Genomic DNA, 22,870 nt, shown 5'->3' with positions numbered 1-22,870 from the left:
ACATTGTAAGTGCAGTAATACCATTGAGAGTATATGGTGCTGGGAGTTTGCCATTACAAACTCCACAGCACCATAACGGTTTTACTGAAAACTGTGAAGTTTGGCCTTCGCTCCCTGAGCCCAGATACAAAGCCTTTCCTGGGCGGAGGTGTTCACACCTCCCCCAGGCCATGAAGAGCGGTCTGTGGCAGTGGAGCTTCAAAGCCCTTGCCGCCTTTGTAATGCGACCCCAGCCTCTCCTGCTATCAGGAGCAGGCCCCCTTCCTGTCTCCCCTCCTTTTCGGCGGGAAAACAGGCAGAACAATTATCCAGCCCAGAGGGTGTGCCCACCTTGGCCAACCCCAACCCTCAGATGGGGGAGGCGAGGTGAATCCGACTCTTCAGTGCCTGCCATCTTGCAGATGGCAGACACTCCCCAATCAGTATTAGGGATTAAGCCCACTCCCCCACGTGGGGTGAGCACTCCAAGGGTGTGGTCACCCTAGGTTCAGTAGCCCATTGTCTACTGACCTCAAGACCCCCCTTAAATACAGTATTTAGGGGGAAGCCTTGAACCAAGAAGTCAGATTCCCGCAACCTACATAGGACGAAGAGATGCCCAGCAGAGGAGACTGCAGAGAACTGACTTGGCCCCAGCCTTACTGGCCCCTCTGCAGTTTCCCGAGATCCTATGTCAAAAGCAGCCTAGTCCTGCAGCCAGTGACCTCCAGAACTTCAGGGAGGACTGACTGCCTTCAACAAAGACTGGATCTCCTGTGAACAGCAGCTCTGTTCAAAAGAAACAGCCAAGAAAGTCTCCGAGCCTGCTGAGGACAAAGAAACCAGACGCCTGGAAACACCACTGCACCCGACGCCTACGGCCCGAGTCCGAGTGACCCACCGGTCCCAGCGAGGTCTGCCAGCGCTCCAGAGTTGGAGTCCACTGTGGGTTGACCCTCCAGGACTCCCAGACGTCGCTTGCATCTGCCCCTATCTCACCCCCCCCCTCGCCGCCCTCAACTGCGAGTGACCCGGTGAGGTGAAATCCAACATCAAAAGACACCCCTGCATCCAGCCACCCTGCGCCACAGAGAAGAGAACCCGAAGTGCACCTTCGTCCCCGAGCCCTCCAACTTACCTGCCCAGCTGTTGGTTCCTCCCGGAAGTCTTTCTGGACCGAGCCTGCAGCCAAAATCGGCAACTACCATTGGAAAAAAACCAGCACCCGATGCCAAAAGAGCACCCAGCCGCTGCTGCGGGTGTACTTTGGGTGCTAACTCTGATCCCCCTTTGCCCTGAACCTAACACCTGGAGCTTTGCTCCCACAACCCTGTGGCCTGCTTGTGAGTAGCCACCAACTGGAGGCCCTCTACCCCCCATTAGATAACATTGGCCCTCAGCACCCGGCTGCCCTAGTGCCGCTGAGGGTGTTCTGAGTGCATCCTTGACCCTGGGGGAACCCTGGTTCTAACCCTAGAATACCAACTCTCACAACAAAGTACTTGCCTGTTAACCGATAACTTCATTTCTCTCCTTAAGAATACATTGACTGTTTTGTCTTGAAAAATGTTCTAAGTGTGGAGTTGATTTGTATGAACACCTGAAACTGCAACTGTACAAAAAAAAAATTTACTTACCCTTTCTGTAGGGGAAGTGTCCCTATGTGACATCTAGGCATATCACACGGAGTAGAAAAAGTAATCTGAAGTGTAACGTACAAAGTAATCTTTAAAGTAACTAAAGTAATTTTGACTTGCCTATATTTCAATTATCTGCATTTGAACTTGCATTCAATAGCAAGTTATGTTTAAGGTAGTAGACCTTACATATTGAATGTTAATGAAAGGAGCATGTTGGTCACCAGGCATTTAAGAGAAGATTATTAGGCTGTATTAAAGCCTGCATATGGGTATTTTATTACATGAAATCTCACATATTACCACAATAGGCAAGCATTTGAGTGCTGATTACCAATCTAACAAACCGTGGGTATAGAAGTGTTGTACTGTCAGAATCCTTGTTAAACAGTTTAGGAGAGATTATTTTGCGTTGCCAACTGTCATGTTGTATACTATGAGATTTTATGACTGATATGCTCAGTACAGGAGGCCCCCGTTGGTTACAGTGATAAACCATTGATAACCCCTACTGGCCTGTTTGGTTCACTATGAAAAAATATTACTGTTGTCATAGGTCTAATGTTTATTTTGAAAAATAGGTTGAGCACATTAGGCTTATTATATCGATTGTGAACAGCACATGTTAAAATCGACAGACATTTATGGGTGGAATGTTATATCACTGTACTAAAGCATATAGATTAATATTTTGTTACTCAAAATGTCAGATTACCTGTGTAGGAAATATTGCTGTTGGTTACTTCCTCTAACAAAAAAAGAAAAAAGCTCTAGTTGGAAAAGATTTGCACTGGGCTAGTTCTTGCTAGAATCTCTTCTTAGGTTTCTGCCAGGATCTTGTAGTTAAAAAAAAACTTAAATACATGCATTCATATAGATAACCTAGAGGACATTTAGGTCCACTCTGTTCTGCCAGTGGTTTGAGTGCCGTTCACGCTTTGCTTCCATCCTTGAAGCAAATTACATTGGTTAATGGTTCAGTCTGTCAGTCAGTGGCTCTTTTGCTCAGTGAATTGTGGCATTTTCTGATCACGTTTGTACATCCACATGAAAATGAGTGAGCTTGAGTGTAAACATATTCCCTCCTTGTTTAGAAGGCAGCATGCCTTTTTCTTTTCTTGTAGTTTTTTATCTTGCATAGGTTGTTGAGTTTGTCTGTTTTATTGCAGTTGTTTCAGAGGGTGAATGGAAAGATGAGTCCATGGATGAGTGAATAGATGTACGAGTGAAAAAATTTGTGACGGAATGGGTGTATGATAATTTGAGTGTTTGCACCCATCAGTGACACAAAAGGAACTTTGGTTTCCATAAGACAGACCTATTGATATTGCCAATGTTTGTTAATGTTGTTGGTTCCTCAATTTGAAATTGACCTTTCAAAAATATCGTCAGTCTCTAAAGTTGATACTCGCATGTAATCCTGATGCTGTCAGGTGCTCTAACCTTTTAAGCGTGTTCCTGTGAGCTACTCTAAACATCATAAGAAGAAAACGATGCAGTGGAACTGATGCAGTGGGTTATTCTAGGAGTATTTATCGGTTTCAGTGCATGTTATCTAGGCATTGCAGTTCAAAAGGTTGTTTTTTGTTGTAATATATACTGGATATGATATGATAATTGATAAAGACCAATTTATTTGTTTGCACAGATTTGGGATAAAACAAGCTTGGAGTGCTTAAAAATACTAACGGGGCACACTGGGTCTGTACTCTGTCTACAGTATGATGAGAGAGTCATTGTAACTGGGTCATCCGATTCCACAGTGAGGTAAGAACTTGTATATTTTGGTTAAAATTGGGGCTTGTGTTGGAACTTCATGGTGATATTTGAATTACTTTTAGGATTTACATTTATTTGAGGTCAATTATGTCAATTGAACTTTGTTTTCGTACTGGCAGGACATAATCCTGCCGAAGAACATAGCTCTGTATGTATGCTGAAATTATTCTCCCTAGTTGTGGTAGTATGCACAAGCAAAAGTATAGAATAGGTACTTGGTATGACACGTTGAGTTCTCAACCTATATCTAATTAGTGACTAACAGTCATGATGAAAACATTTGTTGGTTTAGGTTCATGAGGGGTGCAAGTCCTGTATAGTAATTATTTGGACATTGCAATTCAGTATTAGTCTGAAAGGTGAGTAAGGGGTGGGTGGGTAGGACGAACGGTTTTGTGCAAGGAAGTAAAGGACTTAATGGCCATGCACGAATGGGTGTTAATGGAGAGAAATAAGTGGTAGATTATTTGAGATGTTGGTGATGTGACAATTGGTTTTACAGACTGTTGGAGGATCGGTCAGGAATGTCATTTATTTGAATGCAGTTTCAGAAAATGTGTAAATGCAAGAGTGATTTTTAATTACATATTTGGTAATACAATTAAGGTAATTAATGGAGCAGTACTGTGTGGACAGTAATATGATCTTACATCCGTATTAAAAAAACAAAGTTTAATACTAAAAACCTGTACTTCATAGTTGGAAGTGTTTCTTATTGAAATCTGAGCTGTGGTTAAAAAATTTGATTCTTACGTTACACGTCACACTACTGTTAACCACAAAATCGTCTTTTTTGCACCTCCTCGCTCCATGAGCGGTCCAATTTTCCTTCAAGCATTTTCATGTGGATGACATTGATGAGCTGGGTGAATGCTATTAGCAGTCTGAGAAAGGACAAACACATTGACCTAGTGTGCAAGCAGTGGGACAGTGGCGCTGGGACCATTGCTTCTTCTGGGGTTGGGGTACGGCTCGATCCCAGGGTAGGCCACCCCCCCTTGTGTGTGTTTGGCACCCTTTTGAAAACCCTGTTGTCGAGTGTGCTTTCTGATGGTTGGACAGATTAGGGTAAATACCCCCTGCGATGGGCCAGAAAGTCATGTCTCTTGGGTCCTGTTGAGCCCTTGTCTGGAGTGGGGCATGGCCATGCCCATGGTAGGCAGTCCCTACCCCATTCTTTTTTATATCTTCTCCAAGGGTGGGGCAGATCTGAAGTGGGGGGTCAGAAAGACCGTCTTTGCACTTTTTGGCCCTACTTTATTGGTCGCCCCGTTGTCTAGTGGGCTTTCTGCCGCCACCGGGGGGGGGGGGGGGGGGCAGACTGGGGATAAGACGACAGACTGAACATTTTTGGCGGGGTTTGGGGAGCACACTCCCTCACCTAAGGGGCTGCTCCCCCATATCCCTTGTGCCTGTGGGTGAATCCATGCCTGGAATTACTCTCGTGGTTAAAATGCTGTGTACCCCTTTTTCTGCAACAAGTTGATTCTTCGGGTATCCTCTTATTTTATTATTTTTTCTTTAGCACTTTATTGAGTTTTTTAAAAGAAAAATCCGTACAGACCAATATCATTTAAATGAATGACAATTGGTATATAGTATAGAGCGTATCATTGCAATTGGCAGCTTTCAACTCTTTTTTCCTTTCTTACGAAAATGGTGTGACCATTTTGTGTGAAGCAATCCATCGCGCTAATTGCATTTTGCTCTCTGCCACATCCCTCTAAGGAAGAGGCGAGGCTACACTCTATCTTAAATGGGCACTTAGTTTCTACATTGATAGGACTAAAGAGCACTGGGTGGTTGATCAACTCTGTCTGATTTGCTAGAACACAAAAAGGAACAGTAGTTGTGGAATAGCCTCTTTCGAAGTGAGTTCTTTGCATTAAGTTGTGCTACGCTCTGGCCAAAAACAACCTGGGGGAGATGAGTAGGTGGTTGTTTTGTGAGCTCATTCCAACTAGGCGAAGGTTTAATCTATGGTGCTGGCTACAGGCATTCTGATGTTGGACTTCTGCCATGGTGGTATTTTGGAATCTGACCATACCTTCACCAGGCACATCTATAACGACTCTGAGGTCTGCAGGGAGGCTAATTTTGCCTTTGCTGTCACATAGATCTTCCTGATGTAAAGTCCCCTTTTAAAACCCACTGCCTCTATGGGCTTTTTGTTTTGATATCACTTCAAAATGTGAGGAGTCTTCGATTAGAAGTATCCATTGCAAGAACATTTTCTGGTGGATACTCTTATCTAACCAAAGATTCCTCAGTGCTCGCCCTCCTCCCTGTTCTGTGGAGTAGACTTCTTGCAAGCTATAAGGTCTCAAGCTAGAGTTTACACACTGTCATCTTAATTTTTTGGTAGCTTCACGTCTAAGGGACGACAGCACACCGAGTTGGCACCTTCATGTAGCCACTTAGGAGGTGGCACTCAGTCACCCCAGAGTCCGATGGCAATACCTACTGATGTATAGGAGCTGTTGCTGAAAAGATTGTCTGGGGCTGTAGAGTATTCAAAAGGTGAGGAATCTGTTAATTATTGACCAGAAATGCAATTACTAGTGTGAGTGACAAGTTCAACAGGGAATTGCTGCAGGAATTTGCTCATTAACGGTCTTGAAAGACAAAAGTAAGGAGCAGGAGAGAAGTGCAAAGCAGAGTGATCCTGGAAGGAGAGAACTATGGTTAAGAGGGAGAGAAAGGAGTAGGGCAGACTGGTCAAGAGGGCTTTTGAGTGGGCTGGGATTGGTGTGTGATCGAAGGAGCACCAATCCCTCTGTGGAGCAGCTATAATATAAATGCACATCACAAATGGACAATACAGCGAAGTAGCTGATACAGATGAACCGTGGTCCTGGGTTAGAGGTCTTTTGGACTCTGGCTGTTTAGTCCCAGGAGCTAAAAGAGATGCCACAGCCTGTCATAGTTGTAAGAAACCTGGAAATTAAACATTGTAAATATAGCTCAATTTAAAAATAAATTTCAGTAGGATCCTCTGCTGCTGTTATATACTGATAAAACGGGTTGTGCCTCTGATCCTTTGTGTTGCAACCAGACTGTCTCAAGACTAGTGTCTGAGGCAGGACTGCTTCAGCTCTTTGCTTCTTGTGCTCCTCAGGTGTTTTCTGAAATGCTTGCAAGTGATGTTGAATTCTGCTGCAGACTAGGACAATGGTGAGAGTACCAATTATATTTATATTTTTAATTATTTGCAAATGTGTAGACTTCCTGAACTGTTCGAGCTTTAAGGTACCCACACAACAGATAAAGTATATTCTGTTCAGATCACCTTATAGAGTAAGAAAAAAATCTGTTAATTTTTAAACAATGAAAAGATGCATTGAGCCTTAGACAAGAAGGCGATGTGTTCCATACCTTAGTAGCTACTACATTAAGTAACTTGCTGCTAAATTTGGCTATATACACATGGCACCGATTTAAAAAAAAAAAAAAAAAAAAATATATATATATATATATATATATATATATATATATATATATATATTTATCCAGTATTGGGGTATCTTTCATAGATTCACATGCCTGAATCATTCCCCGTCGCCGAGGCGGGAGTCCCCGGTAAATAAAAAAGTAGTGCCAAATGTTAGTAGTAGTAGTAGGCCCAAAGAAAAGGCCTAAAGCCTATATCTTAGCAGCCTATCTACCTCATTATGTAAAAGAACCAAGATTTTTGGTAGCAACCAATCGGACACCAGCACCCTTCTAGAACCCTCTCAGCAGAGCCAGTTCTCCTCAGATTTTCACCGCACGTCGTGTGGAAGGGAGTCTCCCTGAGTGCCTCTCAGTTTTCAACTTGCTTCAGCATGTCTGATAAGAAGGCCTTGTTCAAATCCTGCAGGACCTGCACCAAGAAGAGAGTCCATGTTGATGATCAACATTTGGACTGCATCTAGTGCCTCTACCCTAAACATGAGGCAAAACATTGCAAAATTTGCCGCACCTTCCCTGCCAAAACTCTTAGGGAGAGGGAGGCGAGAGTGCTTTTGTGGCTCAAGTCCTCTTCGGCTGAGGAGGATGACAGAGCCTCTACTTCTAGCAAAAGAGCTAGATCGCAGGACAGCTCTTCCAGTGAGGGGAAGAAGCGCCAGAAACATTCTGCTTCGGATTCTGTTCAGAGGACTCACATTTTATCCTCTGAAGCAGCGCGCACTCCTCAGGATTCTGCGGTCAAGGCTGGGACACAAACCGTGAGTAAAAGCCTTTCAAAACCTCTGGCTTTCTCTCCATCTATGATTTCTGTCACCTCATCTGCTCCTTCATTGACTGAGACCATCTCGACGACAGCCATTACTTCACCTATTCTTTCAACGAGGATTACTATCCTCTCAAAAAAGCCCGTCGTTGAAGCGTCGTCGACGAAGTCCTCGTCGACGAAGCCAGCATTGACGATGCCGTCGAAGAAGCTTTCATCGTCGACGAAGGTCTCGTCGTCGAAAGTCCCGTCGACAACGATCCCACCAGCGAAAAGCCTGTCGACGACGAGCCCGTCGACGAAGAGCTCGTCGACGAAGATTCCATCAATAAAGACCCCGTCGACGTCGAGTCAGTCAGCGAAGGCTCCGTCGGCGAAGGCTCCGTCGGCGAAGGCTCCGTCGGCGAAGGCTCCGTCGGCGAAGGCTCCGTCGGCGAAGGCTCCGTCGGCGAAGGCTCCGTCGGCGAAGGCTCCGTCGGCGAAGGCTCCGTCGGCGAAGGCTCCGTCGGCGAAGGCTCCGTCGGCGAAGGCTCCGTCGGCGAAGACCTCGTCGACGGCGAGCCCGTCGACGAACACCTCGTCGATGACTATACCGTCTACAAGTCCTTCGACGATGACCCCGTCGACGATGGACACAAATGTATTGACATCCACTCCTATTTCCACCAGGAGTTTCAAACTAAAGACTTTTCAGAGACAGGAATATAGCGATATATCACCACTTACTCCCTCACATCTCCTAGAAACATATGTGCAGGGTGAGGATGATGACTACGAGGATGACTAGGATGAGGGGCCCTTCGCGATTGCTCGCCATCCTTTTGAACTGCACATAAAGTGTCAAGATGACGAGGAGGAACGTTACTATGAGGAAAACATTGTCGTTCCTCATCACAGTCATTATCACAGACAACCTCGTCAGAGATGTCGCATTTGCCACTGACTCTCATTCAGGACCTGCAAGCCATGCTTGCAGATTATAAACAACGTTTTCCACCGCAACCAGTCAGTCCGCAGGTTCCAAACATTGTGCCGCAACCGGACCCATTGCCTTTGCCTGAAGATCCAGCTCCAACACCTCAACTGCCTGATCCTCCACAAGACCCGCATCAGGGTCAGGATTCAACCTCTGAGGAGGAATTTGAAGAGGATGAGCTTCCAGACCCAGCAGACCCTTGGGATTCGTATATAATCCCTATGCCTTCACCACCTACCCCTCTTCCATCTGATTCACCTCCGGAAGATATAGGGGGGTTCCATAACCTTATGCAGCGCGCTGCGACCAGGTTCCATTTGCCAGTGACCATTGAACAGTCTGACTGTTTTCTTCACGATTTTAAAGAGGAGTTCAGAAAGGTTTCAAGAGCTATCCCTATTATTGATTGTTTGGAAGGAAGGATTAAAAATCATGAAAAACCCGGCATCCGTTCCTGCGGTGCTTCCTCGCATTGACAAGAAATACCGTGCCCCTGCTGACAGTCCGTCCTGTCTCATTGGCCATCCTCGGCCAGATTCTGATATTTCATAGGCAGCCCAACAAAAGTCTAAGAATCCGGCAACACCCATCACTGCACCACCGGATAGGGAAGGACGCCGCCTGGATTTAATTGGCAAAAAAATTTCAACTATGGCAGCTGCATCCATCAGGGCAGCCAACTCATTGGCGATAATAGGACGTTATGATCGCCAGATGTGGTCAAAAATGGCAAGCTTTATCGACCTCATCCCAGAGGACAGCAGACAAGATGCTCGGAAGATTTTGTTGGAGGGGGAGCGTGCAGCATCAGAAACGATCGACTGCGCTCTAGACGTTGTAAACACTAACTTTCGCCAGTTGGCTGGGGCAGCGGTTCTCAGACGCCAAGGTTGGCTTAAGGCCACCACGTTCAGACCAGAAGTCCAAACTAAAATATAAGATATGGCCTATGAGGGCGAATCATTGTTTGGAAAGCATATTGATGACGCACTCCAAGCAATAAAGACCGACACTGATACCGCAAGATCACTGGGCTCCTTGCAGTTCAAACAAGGTACCTTCAGAGGAGCACATGGCCGTGGGTTTTCATCCAGAGGAGGTTATCAAACCCAACAAAATAGGTACCCGCCTCAATATCGGCAGTCCTATCAATCCTCATACAGACAAACAAACACGTCTGGTTTCTCTCGTCAAGGCGGACGAAAAAGATTGCAGAATCAGGGAAGAGGCACCACAAGGAAACAAAGATTTCTGCAGGGCACCTTCCACTCCTTTTCCCCCTCCCTGTGGGTGCAAAGATTTCAGCATTTGTGAGCAAGTGGCAAGAAATTACGTCGGATCAGTGGGTCCTGGACCTGGTTCACAACGGTCACACCTTAGAGTTTGTCACCAAGCCACCCAACACACCACCCAAGGGACCCCCTCCCCCTCGTCTTCACTTACTTTTCAAAGAAGCTTTAACGATGCTCCTGAAGAATGCAATCGAGAAGGTTCCTACACTTCAAAAAGGGACGGGTTTCTATTCCCGCTTTTTTCTCATCAAGAAAAAGTCAGGGGAATGGCGTCCAATCTTGGACCTTCGCAATCTGAACACATTCCTCAAGAAGCAAGGATTTTGCATGGTCACTCGCAGAAATTCTAGGTTGCCTCAACGAAGGCGATTATCTAGCTTCTTTGGATATGGAATACGCTTTCTTTCACATCCCAATACATCCGAAGCATCGCAAGTATCTTCGTTTCACAGTGGCTGGCGCCCATTATCCGTTCAAAGTTCTCCCGTTTGGGTTAAAATCTGCCCCAAGGATATTTACAAAGTGCCTAGCTCCAGTGGCCGCTACGTTACGATCCCAAAGAATCCAAGTCTTCCTGTATTTAGACGACTGGTTGATAAAAGGTCCTTCAGAAAATTCAGTAGAGACGGACATGACAACATCTCTTCATCTATTCCACTCTCTGGGACTTACAGTCAACAGGACAAAATCTCAATTACACCCGAGGCAGATCCTTTTTTTTCTGGGAGCTCTGCTAAATACCGTCCGCTGCAAGGCATTCTTATCTCACGAACGGCAAGTTCGTCTTCAAAAGTTAGCAATCCTGATTTCCAAAAGAAGGTCAGTTTCTGTCCGGATGTTCGCGTCGCTTCTGGGAATGTGTTCCTCGGCAATACACCTCGTCCCTCTAACGCGGCTCTGGATGCGACCCTTGCAGGAGGAGTTACACCTTCAATGGCAGCATGCGAGGGGTTCCTTCGACATCATCAGAGTCACTTCAGAAATAAAGACCGCTCTAAGTTGGTGGTCACACATACCCAACTTAGCAGAAGGGCTTACTTTCATACAGAAGATTCCAGACTTTTTCCTCACTACGGAGGCCTCCATGGAAGGATGGGGAGGTCATCTACAAGACTTACAGATACAGGGGAAATGGTCTCCAGAGTACAAAAACAGACACATCAACAGTCTGGAATTGCGAGCAATTTTCCTGTCTCTGCAAGCGTTCCTTCCAAGGATTGCAGGTTCTTCATTTCTGGTTCGGACCGACAATACCACCAGCATGTTTTACGTGAACAAACAAGGAGGGACGAGATCAGCAACGCTGTCTGCGGAGGCTCAGGAGTTGTGGGAATGGGTCACACTCCACAACATCACACTCGGAGCAGAACATGTCAGAGGTCTCTGCAATACATTAGCGGACACTCAGCAGATCCCAATCAGATTGCCACGAATGGGAACTAGAGCAAACTCAAGTGCTCAGGATATTCAGAGCTTGGGGCACACCGCTACTGGACTTGTTCGCCACGAAAGGGAACAAGAAATGCCTCTTTTATGCCAGCAGATACCCTCAACAGGGGTCAAGAGGGAATGCCCTGTCCATGCGATAGTCAGGGATTTGTGCTTACGCTTTTCCCCCGATACCTCTAATACCGAGGGTCATACGCAAAATGAAGTTGGAGGGATGCAGTTATCTTAATTGCACCCAAATGGCCACGCCAGTATTGGTTTCAAGAGCTTCTAGTACTCTCCCAGGACCAACCGATCAGTCTTTTTCCGACACCCACAATGCTGTCAAGGAACAGGGGTCAGGTTCTCCACCCAGACCCTCAGTCCCTACATTTACACGCATGGCTCCTGACTTTTTAGAATTTAAAGACCTGGATATCCCTCAAGACTGTAGGGATATATTGACGAAATCACGAGCCCAAAGCACGATAAAGACTTACCGTCTGAAATGGAAACGGTTTTGCTGTTGGTGTGAAGCAAACCAGGCGCACCCGGTGGACGCCCCTGCGGAACAGATCCTCCCTTATTTGTTACATCTGGCAAGATCTGGCCTTTCTTTTCCTTCGGTCAAGGTTCATCTAGCTGCACTTTCAAGATTCAGAAAGGGTGCCCATGGCCCTTCTCTGTGTTCATCCTCTTTAATTAAGCAGTTTATGAAGGGGCTTTTTCGGGAGTTTCCTCCGCTCAGACTTCCGCCACCGGAGTGGGAACTCAACACGGTCTTAATGCAATTAATGAAGCATCCGTTTGAGCCTATCCATAAGGCTGACCTCAAATTTCTTACCTGGAAGGTTGCTTTACTTTTAGCTTTAACATCAGCTCGACGAGTGAGTGAAATTCAGGCATTCACTGTAAAGGAACCTTTCCTACACTTCACTCAAGACTACCTGCTCCTCCGAACAAATCCAACATTTATCCCTAAGGTGCCGTCACAGTTTCATCTTAATGAACCGGTGAAATTAAAGACTTTTTTTCCTAACCCATCTACTCCAGTGGAACGAGCCTTGCATTCTCTAGATATCAAGAGATGTATTAAGTTCGATCTTCAAAAAACAAAGAACCTTAGAAAGTCCGACCAATTGTTCGTGGCTTATGGCCAAGCTACCCTGGGGAGGGTGGTAACAAAATCCACCATTGCCAGATGGATAGCATCGACAATCATTTTCTGTCATGACAAAGCTCACAGGCCATTGTTACGGAAACCCAAGGCCCACTCCACGAGAACAGAGCAGCGCCTACAGCATTGTTTGCTGGAGTGACTCTAGAAAATATCTGCCGTGCTGCGACATGGAAAAATGTCCACACTTTTACAAGACATTACTGCCTCCAGTCTACGCATCAGGACGATGCAGCAGTTGGACAGGCTGTCCTGTGACATCTGTCTCTTTGAGATATCTTCAGGTACCCTTTTATATATATTTTTAACATGTAATATGTTGATATCTTTTAGTATGACAATGCAATGTTTTACAATAATAGTTTGGTTTCATTCGCAATGTTATTGCATTACATGCTATTTTCTGTTTATGAATTGCATGTTTCCACTTTAAGATTCTTTTCTCTTGTCAACAAGCTGTGGATGCAACTAGGGAGTATCAGCACTAGTCTCCCACCATCCGCAAACTACTGTATACTTGGTATACTGCTTGCTATTCTGATTCAGGCATGTGAATCTATGAAAGATACCCCAACTCTGGATAAGAAAACAAGTTACTTACCTGTAACTACAGTTATCCATTATTGGTATCTTTCATAGATTCACATGCACCCACCCTCCTCCCCGTGGAGTCAGTTTTCTATATTTTGGGATGGTTACTTCCCACTTGTGCTACAAAAATCTGAGGAGAACTGGCTCTGCTGAGAGGGTTCTAGAAGGGTGCTGGTGTCTGATTGGTTGCTACCAAAATTCTTGGTTCTTTTACATAATGAGGTAGATAGGCTGCTAAGATATAGGCTTTTTTCTTTGGGCCTACTACTACTACTAACATTTGGCACTACTTTTTTATTTACCGGGGACTCCCGCCTCGGCGACGGGGAATGATTCAGGCATGTGAATCTATGAAAGATACCAATACTGGATAACTGTAGTTACAGGTAAGTAACTTGTTTTCATATACTGCTGTTACTGACCTCTGAAATTCAAAGCATAGACATCTTTAAATACTTAAAAGCAGAGCTTTGCAGTGTCTTACAATTCATACGTAATACTCAGTGAAGGAATCGTAAATTGGACTCCACCCCAGGAATTCAGTGTTTTGTCAAATGGCCAGTCTATTTTTTTAACCAGAATATATTAATTAGGGTCTGGCAGTTTTGTACTGCTTGTATCTTTCCTGCACATTAAATCTTATTCAAATTCACTACTCAACGGTATGCCAGTGTTGCTTAAAATGTAACTTTCATTAACATAACATAGGTTGCAACATTTAATAAGGCTGCTGCATCAGAAAGATTATACAGGTGGTAATGTGAAGTTTTTGTCACAGCAGCAACTTAAGCCTCAAGTATCATAAAGGAATGAAAGTGGCCCTACATTTCTAGCAGGCAAAACTATACTTGGTTCCTTAGACCTTAGAACTGAAGGGATTGCGTCAGGCCAGACTAAGATTTCTGTTTGCATTTACGCATATGGGATTATTTGTTATCTAGGCTTTCATTTTACACAAGCGTATGTTGATTGGCAAATGAGTGGAGTCCTTCGAAAGACTGACTAGGATCTAGATGTCCGTGGATCCCCATTAAAAAAAAAGCACTTGTTTCCTGTTTACATTGCTGAACAACTGCAAAGCAGCCCATACACAGGTTGTGGCATCAAACGTTGCAGACAGATCTTGAGACCATCAACGGACCTCTGTCCCATAGCTGCACTATTTTCTCTCCAGCATCTAGAGCGGCTGATTCCGTTCCTCGTAATGGTCTAAAGCCCACTGGTAATTAGAAAATATGTTAATTACATTTCCGATAGTTGTGGAGTTGACTTGTTACAGTATTCTCTGTGCTTTTATTTAGAAAATGTACTCTTCAAACTGGTCTGTAATTGGTGCAGCAACCAACAGCTTTTCGCTATAGACCGCTGCAACTATCTTTGAGATCCCATGTTACTTATACTTAAAGGAGTAGCTAAAAATTAGTGTAATGAGTGAAGTGGGCATAGGTCACCCCAATTCAGCTATTGGCTTTCAAGGGTTTTTCCCAAAAGGCAAGGAAGGCACCAAACATCCGATATGGATGCCCACTCTCTGCTCCGAAAATTAAGGCAAAAGTTCCACACTGTGTCTGACCAGCTTCAGTTCTGAGACATTCAACTCATTCCTCCGCTCCCAGCACCCCATGGCCCGACAAACCGGTTTAGAACACAAAAGCAAGGGCTCTTAGGCACCATAAGACCAGACTTATTTGGCACCGAAAAGAAAAATCCACTTTGGCACTGAAAGAAAGCTCTAATTCCGCACCAAAGGGTTTCCAAACTTGTAATCCCCACAACAGACTTGCCTACAGAACCAAGAACCAATCCTCCAGGTTATATAGTAGCGGCTCAATCGGAGGCAATAGACACTGCATATTGAGTTTTAAACTGGTCGAATAATAGCAAAAGCTGTTCAGCCTCAGCCTCAAACATCACAGTGCCAGCCATCTTTTGAGGAGGCCTTCGATATGTAACCTTCTATAAAGAAGAAAAAGGACATGGCTACCAGTCCTATGCCTTCTCCTTTACCTGCTTCTCGACTGCCACCTCCACCTCTTTCTCCACCACCACCACCTCAGTCATACACCGGTACAGGGGATTTCACACCACAGGTGTCTCTGCTTGGAGATGAGATGATTGATATCCTCTAACCTATAGATACCTGTGACATCTATGATGTCGATCCTCCTGAGGATAGGGACCTTGACCTTTATCCAGCCAAGACCATCACTTCCTGATGACTGTTCTTCTTGCCAGGACCTTATTGCTTGGGCAGCTGCTTATCACCAGGTCCTATTACATAAAGACACTGTTGAGGATGATTTCCTATTTGAAACCCTCTCCAATATCCATAGGGTGACTCAGTACCTCCCCATGTTGAAGGGCATGCTCCGACATGCCGAGAATATATTTAAAGGCCCTTTTAGAGCACGCATCATTACACCTAGGGTTAATTAAAAAAATGTAAAGGAGCACCATCTGACTATATATTAAAGGCCAGCTTCCTCCACACTCTTAAGTTGTCTCCAATACACGCATAAGAAGCTAATTCTCAGACCTCAGCTGATGCCACTCCACAGGACAAAGGGCCAAAACGTATTAATGTTTTAGGCAAAAGGGTGGCTGCACAAGCTTCCAATCATTGAGACGCATTGCTAACAGCCAGAAACTGTTAGTGAGGTACGAAAGAGCACATCTGGATGAGATGGAGGATCTCCTCCTAAATCTCCCTGAACTATATAGAAAGAGGGGACAGAAAATTGTTACTGAGGGGAAACTAATTTCTGATAATTCCATCAGATGTGCCCTAGATTCAGCGGCCAAAGGTGCCAGAGGCATAAACACCAGCATATTACTACCTAGGCATGCATGGCTGCGTGTGTCTGGATTTAAACCAGAGGTACAACAGTCTTTACTAAATGAACCATTTGCAAGGAACATGTGTTTGGTCCCCGGGTGGACCAAGCATTAGAAAAAAAAATGAAAATCAATGGGGGCTTTGCAAATCTCCAGTTACTAGTGGATCCTTTCGGCACTCCACATATAAGCAACGTGCCAAAACTACATCCTACAATGCCTCTACATGCTCCTACTGGCAACAAAATCAGGTCTCCCCCCCCCCCCCCCCCCCCCCCCCTCTAGAGAGTGCTAAAGGAGTACATACAGAGGAAACCATTTTAAAGGACATGGTAGAGGTGCCTCCACACCCGCCGCACCCTCCACCTCGAGGCAGTGACTCCCTTATCCCCTCCGACCATTTAACACCTGTCTGGGGCAGACTACAACAATTTCTCAATACTTGGAAAACCATAACGTCATATGAGTGGGTATTGGACATTATCCAACATGGTTCAGGCCTGGAGCTCATCACTACACCTTCAAACATTCCACTTTGCTGACACAATCTTTCTGTAGAGCATCAACATCTTCTAACACAAGAAGTGAAAGCTCTCTTCTTAAAAGAACCAGTCCCTCTTCAGTATCAAGGCACAGGAGTATACTCCCTATACTTTCTCATTCCAAAAATGGACGGATTATTGAGGCCCATATTAGACCTCGGGCTTTTTAATCATTACATACTATCAGAACACTTCCATATGGTGACTGTTCAGGATGTGATTCCATTGCTTCAACAAGGTGACTGTCAGTACTAGACTTAAAGGACGCTTACTTCCGTATTCCCATTCACCCAGCTTGTTGCAAATATTTCAGATTTGTTATAGTAAGACAATATACCAATTGAGTGCTCCTCTTCGGAGTCACAAGTGCTCCTCGTATGTTCACTAAATAACTAGCAGGGATAGCCGCACACCTGCACAGAAAATATTCATGTCTTTCTAGATCTCGATGACTGGTTCATAAAAGCCATTACGCTTCTCGTGTCAAGTACACATTCAAACCACTCAATCTTCTGCATCTACTGGGATTCACAATAAACCTACATCAAATCTTCAACCGTTACAAGTTCAACCATACTTGGGGGCCATACTCCACACACAGTTGGGTTTAGCCTACCCAAATCTCACCAGAATTTTAAATATTCAAACTGTGCTCCATAAATTCCAATACAATGAAAGCATAAGTCAAAACACTCTCTACAGTTATGCCAAGCTCAGATGAATTGACGCTGGGCAATACGTCAACATTCAGCAATTAGTGGAACATCTTCCTGAGAAGGACAACCAGATTGCCGACCTCAGCAGGATGCAGCAACTAGTCCACGAATGGTAACTCCACCCTCTAGTCCTTCTCCTATACTTTCACAGGTGGAGGTTTCCACACACAGACATCTTTGCAGCTGCAGAAAATGTAAGATGTACAGATTTTGCCTCCAGGTTACCAAACCCTCAGTCCAAGGGCAATGCTCTACGGCTGAACTGGTCAGGGATATTTGCCTTCGGTTTTCCACCGCTCCCTTTTCTTTCATTTGTGATTCAGCAGCTCAGGCAAACTCTCTCTCACGTGCTAGTAGCACCCAGTTGGGCTCGCCAGCCATGGTTCACCACGCTACTGGAACAATCAGTAGTTCCCCACGAGAAGCTTCCTCTCCACCCAGATCTTCTCACTCGGATCCATGGAGACTTGCTGATCTGGTGATCCCTGACCTACCTGAAATGCCCCTAAATTTAGTATTTAGGGGCAACGGTGAAACTTGCCTCCTCAGACCAGAAGAAACAAGGACTGATGAGCCTTGCTGAAGGAAGAAGAGGAGGAAACCAACTGACTTGGCCCCAGCCCTTCTGGCCTGTCCCGACCTTGACCTGCTCTAGCAGAATCTCGGTGTGGCCTGCAGCCAGCAGCCCCCCAGAGCCCGGAGTACTTGCCCTCCCTTCCCTAAAAAGAGTGTTCGAGGCATATGAGCTGCCGATTACACACTTGTGCATAGATTGCCATCCGGTGTTGGGCCCGGATGTTTGCAGTTGTTTTTACTTTTGGAAAGTCTTTGGAAGTCACGAGGTCGGAGACTCCTCCTTTGGATCGTATTGCGCATGGGCTTAGGCTCCATCCTCAGATTGGTTTTTTTCCGCCATTGAGCTCGGAATTGATCTTCGCGCTCCGGTTCCGAACAGCTTCCAGTTCGACGATTGACGCGCAATCCTCACCCCAATTCGCGGTATTGTTTTCGATCGCGATCTCCCCACTCGACGCAGCTCTCATCTGCAACTACCTTCGATTCCAGTCATGGACGACGGCCTTCGGGCCTACCCAAGCTCCCGTCCTGGCTAATGGAAAGGACTCCCTTCAAGAAGTGCCCTCGATGTGGGTCCAAAATCCCCCACACCGATCTCCATGAAGTTTGTAATCTCTGCCTCTTCCCTGAACATGAGGCTCGAGACTGTCTGGCGTGTAAGTCCTTCAGGTCCAAGAAAACCATTTGAGACCGAAGGGCCAGAAGAACCATGGCACACTCGACGACGGTTCCGGACTACATCTTCGGGGAAGGCGTCGATGCTCCAGAAGAACACCACACCGACTAGGGACTCGTCAGCGCCTCCGAAGCCGACGATTCAGATGTGGAGGACATCACTCCGGCACAGAGGGTTGTGAGTACTAATCTACCCTAGCCACACCCTCGCCGGCACCGAAAAAAGCTTCGGTCACGCCTTCGCCTCCGTGCCTAAGCAAGACCAAAGACACTGCTTCCCACACCGCACCTTCGGGCCCGGTAAAGAAGCCGATTAAGCCTTCCGGCGGCTCGGGCTCGAGCCAGCCCACGTCGGTTCCGATAAACACTCTTCGGCACAGAAAAATAAAATGGCCTCCGCTTCAACACCGAGCCCCGCACCGAAACACTCTGTGTCGAAACCCAGCTCCAGCTCCTCGGTACTGACACCATCTTCGGCACTGACAAAAGCACACAAGGCCACCGACACTTCGAAGCCGAAATCCATCTCGGCGCCTACCAAACAATCAGACCTTTCCAAGCACAGTTCCAAACAACGAACCAGCACGGATAAACCCAAAAAACCAACAGCCCTGACGCCGACGGACCAACCAACCTCACCAGACCTCTTTACACCGGATCCATTACAAAAACACTAACCAAGGATCCTAAGACCAGACATTTGATGCTCTCCATCAAAAAGACAGCTGGAAAAACCTGCTCCGCCTCCACCCCCCAAGAGGAAGGACTCTGCTACCTCCCCTTTCAGAATACCTTCCCCACCTCCACCGCCCCCTCCACCTTCCCCTCCTCCACCGCCCCCTCCACCTTCCCCTCCTCCACCCCCACCTCATCATTCCCCAACACCATTTCCGGATGATGATGATCAGGGGGATCCATATGATGACATAGGAGACGTGCCCCAAGATTTACCTACAGGGGACCCCACACCCACAGGCTCCCCAGACCCATGGGACGATTATAATATCCCTGACATCCCTAACGTCCCACAGGATGATCTCTACCCTTCCGGACCTTCCCCACCAGAAGACTCACTGGGGTTCAACCATCTACTACAAAGGGTGGCACACTATCATGGGGTAGATCTCCATACAGTCCCCGTAGAGGAGGATTTCCTCCTCGATACGTTTGACACCACACATAGGACTACCTCCATATTGCCTATGCTCAAGGGAGTTATAAAACATGCGCCAGAGGTCTTTAAAGACCCAGTCAGAGTCAGGGTCATTAACCCACGCATTGAAAAGAAATATAAATCCGCCCCTACAGATCCCTCCTACATCAGAGGGCCAGCACCACTAGATTCTCTGGTAGTATCCACAGCACGTAAAAGGGCCAACTCCCAACCGTCAGGCGAAGCACCACCACCTGACAAAGAGTCTAAATTCTTGGACGCATCAGGCAAGCGTACTGCATCCCATGCTGCCAACATATGGCGTATCGCTAATACACAAGCGCTACTAGCCTGGTATGACAGGGCTCATTATGACGAATTAGAAGCCATAATGCAACATCTCCCTGATAAATGCAAACCTAGGGCCAACGAGCTAATTCAGGAGGGCAAAACCATTACTAATACCTCCATACGTTGTGCCCTAGATGCAGCAGACACAGCCTACAGGGCTATCAATACTAGTGTCCTCCTCAGTCGCCATGCCTGGCTAAGGATCTCAGGTTTTAAACCGGAGGTACAAGCCTCCATCCTCAACCATCCCTTTGACCAGGAACATCTGTTTGGCCCAAAAGTGGATGAGGCCCTAGAAAAGATGAAAAAGGGCACAGAAATGGCAAAATCCATGGAAGCCTTATGATCACACCCTCCCAGGCGCTCCTTTCGCCGCTCTTCCTTTCGGAGCACATCCAGAGGCTACGCCTCTGACACCGCTTCCACCCTATATAAGGCCCCTACCCAGTCCACCTTTACAAGGGGCTTACCAAATAGGCGGCTACAGGGGCAACAATAACAAAGGCAGAGGCAAGACAAACACCGCCCGCTCTGCCACCGCACCTACCCAATGACTTCCCTCCACTCCCCCTAGACCAACCCACTCCGGTCGGGGGCAGATTCCAAAATGGCCTCCCTGTCTGGGCTACCATCACCTCAGACAAATGGGTAACACAAATAATTCGATCAGGCTACTGTCTAGTAAGGGTGGGCGTAGTGGGGCTACGTGAAGCAGCACGTAGTGTGCCCAAATCTACGCACACTACGCGCTTCGAGTACCCCACTACGTGCCACCCACCTCCCGCCCGCCCTCCTTTTAAATAATATCAGCAATGTAAAATAAATTAAAGTAAAGAGACTTACCTTAAGCGCGGCGTCTCCGGGGCTCCCTCTTCTTAGTTTCTAATTTCTTCTGACAAATGCGCATGCGCGGTCGCCCGCGCATGCGCATTTCTCGCAAGAAATGCGCATGCGCGGGTGTCAGCGCATGCGCATTTGCCAGAAGAAATTAGAAACGAGAAAGAGGGAGCCCCGGAGACGCCGCGCTTAAGGTAAGTCGCTTTACTTTAATTTATTTTTCATTGCTGATATTATTAAAAGGCGGGAGGTGGGTGGCGGGTGGCAGGCAGCTACGCTTCGCCCTCGGCGTGTGCGTAGCGCTGCCCTGCTTCGCCTACTTCGGAAAGTGCGAAGCAGGCAGCGCTACGTACACTACGTGGGCGAAGCGTAGTGCTACGCCCGGGGTTACTGTCTAGAACTAATATCTACCCCCCCCCCCCCCCCAAACATTCCACCCAGACAACGCCCAATGTCACAAGAACATCTAACACTACTAAAGCAGAAAAGGGCGATAGAACACGTTCCTACCAACCAACGAAATATGGGGGTCTATTCCCTATATTTTCTCATACCAAAAAGGGACGAGACTCCGCGGCCCATCCTAGACCTCCAGCCCCTCAACAGATACATACTCGGACCATTTTCACATGGTAACGCTTCAGCAGGTACTTCCACTGCTTTCCCAAAACGACTTCCTGACCACTTTAGACCCAAAAGACGCTTATTTCCACATTCTAGTGCACAACGCTCACAGGAAGTTCCTCAGATTTGTAGTGGACGGCCAACACTACCAATTCAAAGTACTCCCGTTCGGAGTCACAACGGCACCACGAGTATTCACCAAGTGCCTAGCAGTAGTGGCGGCACACCTCAGGAGACAACACATCCATGTCTTCCCCTATCTAGACGACTGGCTAATAAAAGCCAGTTCATACAGCCAGTGTGTACAACACACGCATGCCACTATCCAGCTACTTCAACAACTGGGCTTTCCAGTAAACCACGCAAAGTCCCATCTACAACCATCCCACATAAAACAATACCTCGGTGTAAGAAAGTGGGTTTCTGTTGCAGTAACCCCCCCTTTTTTTGCCTAATAGCTGATGCATGTTTCCTTGTTGTGCCCTGGGCTCCTGCCAATCAGGTGCCCAGGGCCTGTGTTCCTTCCCTAAAAACTGCCTAACAGCCAAAACCCAAATTGGCAAACCCTGGCCACATGTCAGCCCCTGGTAAATGGTACCCTAGGTACCCAGGGCCTTGTGACCAGGGAAGGCCTCGAAGGGCTGCAGCACTCATTGTGCCACCCTTAGAGGCCCTGTACCCTAACACACAGACACTGCTCTTGCAGGCTGAGTGTCTGGATACAAGACAAAACCGAGTCGACATGGTACACATCCCTGTGTGCCATGCCCACAACCTACACTGCCCTGGCATACATCAGCCACCCCTCTAGCTGGGTGCCCTTTGCCACTGGTGTGGGCACAGAGGCAGGAGCCCTGTGCCCCTACAGTACCCAGGTCCATTCCTGGGTCCTGTAAGTGCAGTGCTGCCGGCTAAGAGTATATGGTGCTGGGAGCTTGTCAAACACGAACTCCTCAGCACCATAATGGCAGCACTGAAGACTGAGAAGTTTGGTATCGAACTTCTCTGCACATTAAATCCACACTGATGCCAGTGTGTGATTTAATGTACAAAGCACCACAGAGGGCATAATAGAGAGGCCCCCTGAAACCTAAACCTACCATCCACGTCTGTTCTGAGGCTGCCTAGGCTGCCACACAGCAGACATGTTGCAGGGGCTCTCCTACCCAGGGGTCCAGCAACAATGCACATCCTGGGCGAGGTGCTAAATCTCCCCCAGGATGGGCAGGGGGAAGCTTCAAAGGCATGCCGCCTCTGTGAGCTTCCCCAGGCCACTGCAACCCCCCACTCTGGCGGGAAGCTTGGCCGGAAACCCCAAATAAGGACAGGGGATGTGCCAGCCTGCCAACCCCACCCCTCAGGTGGGAGAGGCGAGGTGAAGCACATCTCCGGGCTCTCGCCATCTTGAAGATGGGAAGCCCTGCCCAATCAGGACTAGGCTCCTGCCCCCCTCCCACAGGAGAGAGCCAGGATAGGGGGTGTACCCACC

The 22,870-nt window shown here is 47.0% G+C and overlaps 1 protein-coding gene across 2 annotated transcripts in view; it reads left to right on the top strand.

The window, feature by feature from the left end:
- FBXW11 (F-box and WD repeat domain containing 11) overlaps nucleotides 1-22,870 on the top strand; it is a 540,498-nt gene that overhangs the window by 332,855 nt on the left and 184,773 nt on the right. For both annotated transcript variants that reach the window (XM_085617878.1, XM_085617877.1), the window contains exon 7: nucleotides 3,265-3,383. In XM_085617878.1, the coding sequence (XP_085474004.1) occupies nucleotides 3,265-3,383 (119 nt within the window). The remainder of the gene's footprint in view (nucleotides 1-3,264; nucleotides 3,384-22,870) is intronic.

The sequence above is a fragment of the Triturus cristatus genome, chromosome 7 (genome assembly GCF_964204655.1).
Source record: "Triturus cristatus chromosome 7, aTriCri1.1, whole genome shotgun sequence".
Taxonomy (NCBI): domain Eukaryota; kingdom Metazoa; phylum Chordata; class Amphibia; order Caudata; family Salamandridae; genus Triturus; species Triturus cristatus.
Note: the sequence above shows the minus strand (reverse complement) of the source record. Positions and strands in the feature narration are given on the sequence as shown.